We start from the raw sequence: 10,548 nt of genomic DNA, 5'->3' as shown, positions 1-10,548 counted from the left end.
AGGATGACTGGTCTAATGGCAGCTACCAGATCCTGAGAGCCTTGAGATCATCATGGCCACCGTGGTCTGGAAGTCAGTATGCAGGGTGCTGTCCATTCTCTCCCCTATTTCCACCAGAGCTGCAATCTGTGCTTCCAAGGAGGTGGAGGCATCAACTGGTTCCTGGTTGCTTCTTAGGTGAGGATCTGTTGCAAATTCCAGTGAAGCTGCCATTAGCTCCATTGGTGCCTGCAACAAAACGAAAAGCTTCCCTGATGATGCTGCAAAGGAGAGCTGAAGACTTCAGAGTCGCATCTGTCAGTTGCTACACAGACTCACAGACTGACTTCAGAGTCTGCACATAGGTATGAATTTCATCAAGCATCCTTCTTTTCAGGCGAGTACCCATGAGGGTCCCATGACTCCAAGGCCATAGGCAGCCTTCTCCTCAGCCTCCACTGTGAAGGTGCCACATTCTTAACCACCTCCCAGTCTTCCACCTCCCTTGTGCTCTGTGAATCATTCAGCGCCATATCTTCCCTAACACTATCCCATTGACCCCGAGTTAAAGGGGCAGAATTTGCTCAGAGTGGTGAAGTAACAGTTACTGCCGCTCCATAGTTTTAAATTAACGAACTTACTTACTGCGGTCTTTACTTCTGACACCTCCTCTAATAGGAGAAGAGCCCAGCATTAGTTCAAGCGACGCTAGGACCCTGGGAGAAGCTAGAGGATCGATCTCTCCCCTCCACCAATCAGATTGCAGCATTTTTGACCTGCAGCAAAACTGTTTCTGTCGGCTCGGAATGTTAAACCAGGAAGTGAAATGTACAACACTAAAATCATTGTAAAAACAGTTACAGACAGCGCAAAAAAGAGAGGGTAAGAAATAATCAAATTAAATGAAAGCGACAGAAGGGAAAAATAAAACAAAAGTTTTAATTTTTTAATTTAAAAAAAAACTTTTTAATGACCAAAAACTATTAAAATAAGGAGTAATGAGACTCCACATTTTTTAAAGTTCATTTTTAGTTATTTGGCGGTCATTAAGACTTACTGCACTATTAAGATTTCGTTTAGACCAGGTATTTTTAAGTGTACCTGTTTTGTGGCGATATTAGTTACTTTCCAAGTGGGCAGATGAGCAAGATGGCACTTTTTCAATGATTTCACTGATTACAGCCGACGATATCCCTTTAATTCGAAGCTGTCATATCGCCATTTCGCCATCGAACCAGGAGGAGCAAGTTCCGGATTCCTGCGTTTCACTGCGCAGGTGTGAAACATGCTCCTCCATTTCACCACTAACAACGGTAAGCGCTGTTGAGCTCACAGGCAGAGAAGTTACCTGACAGTTAAGTGAGTGAGCCAAACACTGCTCCTTCCTTACCTGGTTGTCCCCCAGTCAGCTGCTGAAGTCTCCAGGCTGAATTGTCTTTTTAAAGGCTGCACTCCAGTTTCCATGTACTCCAGCAGATTAAAACCATTTTACATGGGATTAACACTGTAGATGAATTCAAGCTGCATAATCATGTCACTTTTTTCAAACATTGCTCACATTTACTGTCATGCCTGAGTGGTTAGATTGTTAAGGAACCTCTCTGTTTTTGTATTTGATTTTTTGGTTTGCTCATTTTATTCTGTCTCCTTTGTTCTTTACTGGAGATACTCACAATTCAATGTAAACATTTGTTCTGTGATAGGCAAACTGAGCAGTATCTGTAGGCACATGCTGTCACCCATCAAATTCACAAACGAGAATTCTTTTTTATTTTTGTCTGCTGTTTCTTTGGTCTCTTGGTGCAAATGGCCGTGAAAAAAAAAGAATGAAATCTCGCCGTCTTCCTGTTCACCCGTATGTTGTATTTATCCTGGCTCTGTCTCTTATATCTCTCTCTTAGCTTGCTTTGTGACTTTTATTCCCCAGCTCCGATTCTCACTCTCTTTTCCTGTTCTGTTTCTAACTTCTTTTCTCTTGGTGTCAGAATGCAAAATTTCCTCCTTCTCATCTGTTTCCAGTTTTCCCTCGTTGGCTTATTTTTATCCTTTTGATCTCGGCTGAGCAGTCTCTGCTAGTTTTTCAACCTCTTTTGCTTCCTCCTGGGGAGCCTGTCAGTCTGATTCCTCCTGAGTTGTCTCCAGTGTATTTCAGCTTATTTACTGTAGAATTCTTAGTTGCACCTGTCTCTCTACAACCTCCTCTGTCACAGCTAGTTACTATTCCTGACTCTCGCATCTCCTTTGATGGTTAAAAGTCTAGGTGGTATCTTGAATTTTTTGAGTTCTCTTGAAATGCGCATCGTGAAAGTCAAATAAAAATAAGTGAGCTGCCCATTAGCTATAATACGAGAGCACAGGACAAACTGAGAGCCCAGGCTTGAATCCCACCAAGTTCACCAATTCTTGTCCATCAGGTTCCACTAGAGGTTGGTGGGTTAAAATCGTATGATATAAGTGACACATTCATTTTTAAGAAATTTCTCTGTCGACAATTTTAACAGAGGTATTGTTGACGTGTTTAAAATAAATGGCTTAATACCTTCATTAAAATAGCAAAGACACTTCACACAAATTTCTTAACACAGTTATTAATACTCTATTGTGCAATTTTAACTCAAAAGTTTTGCATGTTTCAGCCAGGTCATTAAGAGAAAATTGAAGGTAGTGATGTCTATAGGCTTGGAACATGCTGTGTTCTGAATCAAATAAGGAACTGAGGATTGGAGAGAGAGAAACTAAGAGGAGAGGTTTCAAAATGTTTCATGAAATAAAATGTTGATTAATAATCTTACTACTTTTTTCTCCCTTCCTAAAGGCTGTGATTCCTCGCTACGGTACAGCTCTAGGGTTCCAGATCACCTCAGTGGTCATTATTCATTGTAAACAATTTTACAACACCAAGTTATAGTCCAGCAATTTTATTTTAAATTCACAAGCTTTCGGAGACTTCCTCCTTCCTCAGGTAAATGTTTAAGCTTGTGAATTTAAAATAAAATTGCTGGACTATAACTTGGTGTTGTAAAATTGTTTACAATTGTCAACCCCAGTCCATCACCGGCATCTCCACGTCATTATTCATGTATAAGACTTGACACTGACTATCACCAGGCTCTTTGCCCATGGGCACATAATAGCTGAGCTTTAATCCTGTCCTCATCTAGCTATTACAGTTCATGCATTTTCCTAATATCTTTTTGGTGTTCATGGCTAGACCACAATTTCCATCAGCATACTGAGAACTTAGGGAAGCTCTTTTACAGGCGTGTGATCCTCCTCACCTGAGTTTCTTTTATGCGCAATGCCGAGGTGATCCTTTTCGCCCAAGTGCAATGAGAGGAATATTTTCCCTACATAGTCTGTCAAGGTGCATGAACCTGTTGTCCCAGTATTCAAAAAGAATCCTTTTGTCAGCCATCTGTTTTCCTACAGACTGAACAGGGTAAGGAAAGAAAGACTTGCATTTATATAATGCTTTTCACGACTTCAGGACGTCCCAAAGCACTTTAGAGGTAGTTAAGTACTGTTGTAATGTAGGAATGATTTTGACTTTGTGTGATAGTGTAAAATTGGTGCTAATGAATTGGCAGCTTGTTTTACATCACTTCCCATTTTTATTTCCTTTGACTTTAATGCAAATGCCTAACTTAGTTAGGAGAGAATAGCTTCCATTTTACGCATTGTAAGGTATTTTAAGGCTTACAAAATGAGTAATAGTCCTTCAGACAGGAAAAAGTATAAAAACAGTTAGTGTTAACAAAAAGAAATATTAGGCAAGCCAAAATGAATCTGGAAAGGAGGATGGTTGAATGTATCCAAAATAATGGGAAAGTATTTTTTGCTTATGTAAGACAACAAATAAAACAGTTGCAGTGTGACGCAAAATTATACACAATGAAAAGGATATGGAAGAACAGTTGAATAGATACTTTGGCCCAATATTTATGAGGAGGCGGGGAGGAAATGAGGGGGGGGTGTCATAGAGGCTGGAAACACCGAAAATATGTGTAACACAGAGGTCCTGCTGAATTTAACGGCAGGACCTCATTTGAATATTTTTTCTCCGTTTCCTGACTGGCAGCCAGCCAGAATCGGCGCTGGTGGGCCGCAGTCAGGGAGTGGAGAGAAGGGTGGCACAGAGGGAGAGATTGTGGGTCGGGAGGGAGATTGCGGGGTGGAGGGGAGGTGGAGTTGAAGAGATTGGGGGGGTCTGAGGGGGTGACCTTGGGTAGTGGGTTGAAGAGATCATGGCTTAGGGGAGCAGATTGGGTGGAGCATCGGATCGCAGGGAGGGAGGCTGATCACGGCAGGTTTGCCTGGGGGACCAGGGGGAAGCAGCCCTGCTCCTCCTAGCCCATAAGCAGTTCTGGAAAGGCACTTACTTGCTAGATCCTGCCGTTCTCACCTCCCTTCAACTGTCAGGTTTCCCGAGCCCTGGGAAACCTGATCCACAGCCAGTAAATGTAAAAGTCTGTAAAAATTTGAGACATGCAGCCTAATTAACCTATTTAAATATGCCACTCGAGAGCAGGTTAGTCGTCGGCCCCCAACCCACCTCCATTAAAACTGAAAATCTGGCGTGTGGGGTTCAAAACCCCTTTAACAAAAGACATTTGAATGAAAAGGTAAACTGAGTTCTTGCAAATTCTGTTTTTCCCTCAATGACGCTAATGGCATTGGCAAGTGTGTTTCGAGATTGAAGACATTGTACTGTGTGGATAGATATCTAGATCATTAAATAAATAAGCTAGATGGATAATATTGAGCTTGGAGGGCTGTCAGACTTTTAAAACCCACAGGCTTTTGGAAACACAAGCTTTTCATCACAGCAGAGTGTAATGTAAGAGAAGGCAACAAGGGCATACATCAATGGCTTCGGATCAGGACAGCAGTGATAGGTGTGAAAATGTATGGGCCTCTCATTCCTATCTGGTAATCTGTTCAAAGAACTGGAATTTGTAAAACATCAAACAGTGTTACATCCAGCATATGGTCAAATGGTATAAGGAATGGATTTGAAACTATTGAAGCAATCAAAATTGGAGACGTCAGGATCATTAAGAATGTCTGTGTATAGAAATTAAAGGGGCTATCTCTACATGAAAGGCCATTATCAGAGATAGTAAAGGTGTCTTTTACATTCCATGGTTCAAGCACATGGTCTTTACTACATCAAAACCTAAACTGTCAATCATTGGGGTATCTTAATGATTGAGGCATAGCGACAGGGAGCGAATGGACAAAAAGAATGACACTCTCAAATCCTACCTATTGGTAAAAACAATATAAAAAGAGGACTTTGAGAGAAGTACAGTCTCTTCAACATATGGCAGTCAAAAGGCACCATCGCGCATACTGCAGTCGAACATTGTGGAAGAAGAAGAAGACCACGTGGACTAGAGAGCTGATCAGACCTCGATGAGCAAAATCCTTGGTTTAAAGGTTGTATATATTACATGATTTGCTTGATGTGTGTATGAATTGTTAAGTCATTACATAATAATGTTGCGAATTATTAAGTGTATAACGGGATTTTATAGAGGAAAGTCATATGTATGGTTTGATTTTGCTTCATGAATGCTCGTATGAATTATAACATCATTAAATAATTCTTTTTGATTAATAAAACTTCCGTGAGTGAGGGTGACTTTCTTTGCTTGACTATTTGTCCAGTTCCAAGAATCACAGGAACGAAGGATTACCCTACAGGAGCATTGGAGGCAGGTTGGGGTCAAGTTTCAGATTTTTGAAATTTTAAACCTTCCTCTCTCCCGCCCATCCTGGGGTGTTCAAATGCCCCCCTTGATTCTGTTATTAGCGATTAAGATTGAGAAATAGTTAAGAAATCCATTTTATGTGAAAGAATCACTTATATTGCTTTTATATTTAGTTCTGTAGTTAAAATCTTAGAATTAATAAAACTGCAAATGTAACTGACAGGCAATATCTGTAGAATGTCAACAAATCTGTTAGGCTGTAACTTTTGTCATGTAAAATAGCCTTGGATAGTTCTAACCGTCTCATGGATACATCTGTATGTTTATTCTTTTCTGTATAAGTAAATAGATAATGGGCCAGAACTTGCTGTCAAAATAACAGTGAGGTTAATGGCGCTCGCTGTTATTTATGCGGAAATGGTACAGTAACTTCAGGCGAGGAGCAGATGCGCAGTTAATCGCGAATATCCAAAAATTGTTGTCTGAGTTGCGCCGTTCCACCGTTAACTTCACGAAAACGATATCTCGCTGTCTGCCTCACCATTGAATGCATTGAATGGCATGAACTTGCTGTATTTGCGCGGTAGATACGAATTGAACTCGCCACAGAAAGTTAAGACTGGCCATTTAAAGTATAACTACCCTTTTAACGACATGATAAGTGTTAATTACTGCCAATCAACCTCTCTGGCACTAAAAATTCATTATTACAATTGTGGCCACTCATTCCTTCAGATATTAATTGTTGTTGGAGATTTTAAAAATGTCAAATTTTAATTTTTTTTACTTTTCCTTTCTGTCTCTTTTTCTTACTCTCTCTTAGTCCCATCTTTCTTTCCCTCACTTTATTTCTCTTTCTGTACCTGATTTGACATTGAATTCACCCACTCTAATTTACACTTCCTTCTCAGCCCTTCCGCTATTTATTTCACAATCCTTCAATCTGATTGACTAAGGAGATGTACAGTTGCTTGCCCTGTTCACTCAGGTCCCAGATGTCCTGTTTCCCTCGCTGCAATGTTATCAGCTCGCATTTTCAGCAACTTGCCACGCAAAAAATTTAATAGCCTAAATGCACAAGAGCAAGTTTAACTAATGGCAGATGCCTTCAGATGCCCTACTACAGCAAAATTTGGGGTAATAATGTCGAAGGTAAAGCCAAGAGTGAAGGTCATTGAGGAGGTGATGTAATGGCCTTTTAGCTGAGCTTAAAAGCAAGACCATTGTAATGTGAGTTTGGGAAGATGAAAGGGAAGGAAGAGATCTGGAAGCTTGAGCTCAACTGGCTATAAACATGCGTTCTTCTGCGGCTGCATTTTATGTAATCTCAGTGTTGGCTGTTAGTGTGTTGGTTCATTTCACCTTTAATAAACCGCCAAGTGCCTTTAACTCTGTGTTTGAACTTGTTATTAATACAGGCATGGGAATGCAGCCTTTGTCTACATAATATTACAAAACTCATATCCCTAACACTGCTTTTTAACTGTGGAAGGGTTGGACCTGCCCCTTGTATAGCAGATCAAACTAAAACTCAAATATGCTGCTTACACACATCAAGGGAAATGATGCAGACTAAATTAAATGGGCTCAAGGTTGATGAGGTGCTAGGGCCAGTTTTAATATATCCTATAATACTGAAAGAAAAGGCTGAGGCCTTAGTAAATATCTTCAATAATCCACTGAGAACTGGGGAAGTGCCAGATGATTGCAGATTACACAAAACTTGGAAGGGTAGTGAACAGTGAGGAGGTTAGTGATAGACTTGAAGAGGATGGTGGTATTGTGGACACGTGGCAGATGAAATTTAACGTACAAAAATGCAAAGTGATACATTTTGGTAGAAAGCATGAGGAGAGGCAATATAACTAGAGGGCACAATTCTAATAGGGGTACAGAAATAATGAGATCTGGGGGTATATGCACACAAATCGTTGAAGGTGGCAGGGCAGGTTGAGAAAGCGGTTAAAAAAGCATTTGGGATCCTGGGCTTTTTAAATAGAGGCATAGAGTACAAAAGTAAGGAAGTCATGGTGAACCTTTATAAAACACTGGTTCGGCCACAACTGGAGTATTGAGAGAGAAGTAGAGAGGCGGAAAGGTTTAGGGAGCGAATTCCAGAGCTTAGGGCCTAGACAGTTGAAGGCATGGTCACCTATGGTGGGGCGAAGGAAATCGGGGATACACAAGAGGCAAGAATTGGAGAAATGCAGAGTTCTCGGAAGGCTGTAGGGCTGGAGGAGGTTACAGAGATAGGGAGGGGCGAGGCTATGGAGGGATTTGAACACAAGGATGAGAATTTTAAATTCGAGGCAATGCTGGACCAGGAGCCAACATAAGTCAGCAAGCATATAACATTACATTACATTGTAAACTTAGTTATTTAAAAATAAAGACGGAATTTGCCTATTTTTTCACACTAATGTTCACATATTTACACTTTCAGCAGGGGCACTGAATAAGGATCAGGAGCAGGATTCCTGGCCAATTTTCCATCCCTAACCCAGCAGCCCTGTGGCTAATTGTAACACTCCTATCACTGCTGAGATCAACTAACTCAGCAACTACAGTTAAGGCAAATATTATGAAGACATGGGATAGAAATTAATAGATTAGCAGAGATTGCAAAGTATGAGAGTTAGAGTTGTGTATAGTATTTTTCAAGCTTTGGGACTGGCCAAATCGACTGCAGTGGTATTTTCCAGTCCTGTACATTCCTAAGCTTTTGCATTCCTATATTCCTGGTAGAATTTATACAGCCCCGTACATTTCTACATTCTTGTTTTGCTTTGTTCCTAGTAGACATTTATACAGTGCATTGTAAAGGATGTGCTAAAATAGTCTTTCTAGTTTTTTATAGCTGGTGGGACCTTCTTCTGCAGTAAAACATCAAACTGGAAAGTCATAATAAGTAGGTTTAAATTAATTTCCAAGTCCTGAACATTAGAAGCACTCACAATTGCTAGATGATTTGTGATTTAGTTCAATTTTATATTAAACATTTTTTTTTACATTTGGAGGTTTGCTTTCTACTCATTGCTTGCTTTGCTGGACTTGCTGTTCTGAATTGTTGTAAATGGTCCCATAACAATTTCCTAATCAGGCTATGTGATTGTTAGTTTGGTCAATTTACAAGGGTTTCTAAAAAGCTACTGAAATATTCACAATGCATGCACCTCAATGGAGCTGTGTCAATGATTGTTTTTATAATCTAATTACAAGGGAAGTGTATCCTATTAAATACCGCCATGTTCTCCGCAGCCTTCAACATGTCATCAATGAGGACAAACACCTCGCTATGGCCATCCCCACACCTCCACTACTCGCCTTTAAACAGCCACCCAACCTCAAACAGACCATCGTTCGCAGCAAATTACCTAGCTTTCAAGAGAACAGCGTCCACGACACCACACAACCCTGCCACGGTAACCTCTGCAAGACATGCCAGATCATCGACACAGATACCACCATCACACGAGAGGACACCACCCACCAGGTGCATGGTTCATACTCCTGTGACTCGGCCAACGTTGTCTACCTCATACGTTGCAGGAAAGGATGCCCCAGAGCATGGTACATTGGCGAGACCATGCAGACGCTGCGACAACGGATGAACGGACACCGCGCAACAATCGCCAAACAGGAGGGTTCCCTCCCAGTCGGGGAACACTTCAGCAGTCATGGACATTCATCCACCGACCTTCGGGTAAGCGTACTCCAAGGCGGCCTTCGAGACACACGACAACGCAAAATCGTCGAGCAGAAATTGATAGCCAAGTTCCGCACCCATGAGGACGGCCTCAACCGGGATCTTGGGTTCATGTCACGCTACACGTTACCCCACCAGCGAACAAATGTTATCTGCTTTTAATATAATGGGTCATTTGCTGGCTTTCTCTGCCTTCCGGATGTTTCTGCCTCTCTCTGTTTTTTTTCCCTGTTTGTTTTTTTGTTGAATGTGTATTCGGGGGTTCTGCAGGTGACACCTCTCTGTCTGAACACGGTGATTGCCTTGGCAACGGGCAGTTGCAGGGGCATTCTGTAAACACCATGTATTGTTCTATATGTATAAATGCGTAGGCTTCGAGGAGCTCCTGAACATTTACCTGAGGAAGGAGGAAGCCTCCGAAAGCTTGTGAATTTAAAATAAAATTGCTGGACTATAACTTGGTGTTGTAAAATTGTTTCCTATTAAATTGACACAAAAGGGTAAATTTTACAACAATAGACCCCAATAAGTTTACAGATAACTCTATTTGTAACATTTAGGATTATATGATGATTCAGAAAAATACACTTCCCCTTTAAATGAAGCATTTTGGGATGATTTTGTACATGAAGGTGCTGTAATAAATGTAAGTTTTTGTTAAATATTTATGTTCAGTGCATGAACCATACATTGCATGTAATTGAGGGCTGTTTGACTGGAAGACAAAGGTGCCATTCAAATCCTTCATCAATCATTTAGTTGATCCTGAACTCCCTGCTTTAGTATTTTCTGAGGTATATAATTTATATTTGATTACTGGACACCTTTGCATATTTTGAAAATGGTTGTTAAAATGGTTGCTGGCAATTTTATCACATGAACACTTAACACACTCATAACAAATTCCTCTCTGTTATTTTAATGGAGGTATACATCTCTGTTAAGATTGTGAAGGGGGGAATTTGATAGGAGCACATCAAACTTTTCTCAGAAAGCGTGCCAAAAGTAGCTACCAGTGATTTAAGATGAGCTGATGGACATTACTAATGTGAAAGTTCGGAGTCCTTATTGTACATTACTGACAGCAGGAACACTTTCAATTTGATACAGTGCTCACTTAAGTGATACTAAAAATGGAAGTGAGATGAA

The 10,548-nt window shown here is 40.7% G+C and overlaps 1 protein-coding gene across 1 annotated transcript; it reads left to right on the top strand.

The window, feature by feature from the left end:
• Window positions 1-792: 792 nt before the first annotated feature.
• On the top strand, window positions 793-9,842 carry LOC137320545 (uncharacterized). The gene is made up of 2 exons (XM_067982229.1): window positions 793-861; window positions 8,952-9,842. Exons 1-2 carry the CDS (start codon window positions 806-808, stop codon window positions 9,559-9,561), a joined length of 666 nt encoding a protein of 221 aa, XP_067838330.1. The 5' UTR covers window positions 793-805; the 3' UTR covers window positions 9,562-9,842.
• Window positions 9,843-10,548: the final 706 nt, after the last annotated feature.

Source organism: Heptranchias perlo, chromosome 4, assembly GCF_035084215.1.
Source record: "Heptranchias perlo isolate sHepPer1 chromosome 4, sHepPer1.hap1, whole genome shotgun sequence".
Lineage (NCBI taxonomy): Eukaryota > Metazoa > Chordata > Chondrichthyes > Hexanchiformes > Hexanchidae > Heptranchias > Heptranchias perlo.
The sequence above is the reverse complement of the archived record's forward strand: the minus strand, read 5'-3'. Positions and strand labels throughout refer to the sequence as shown.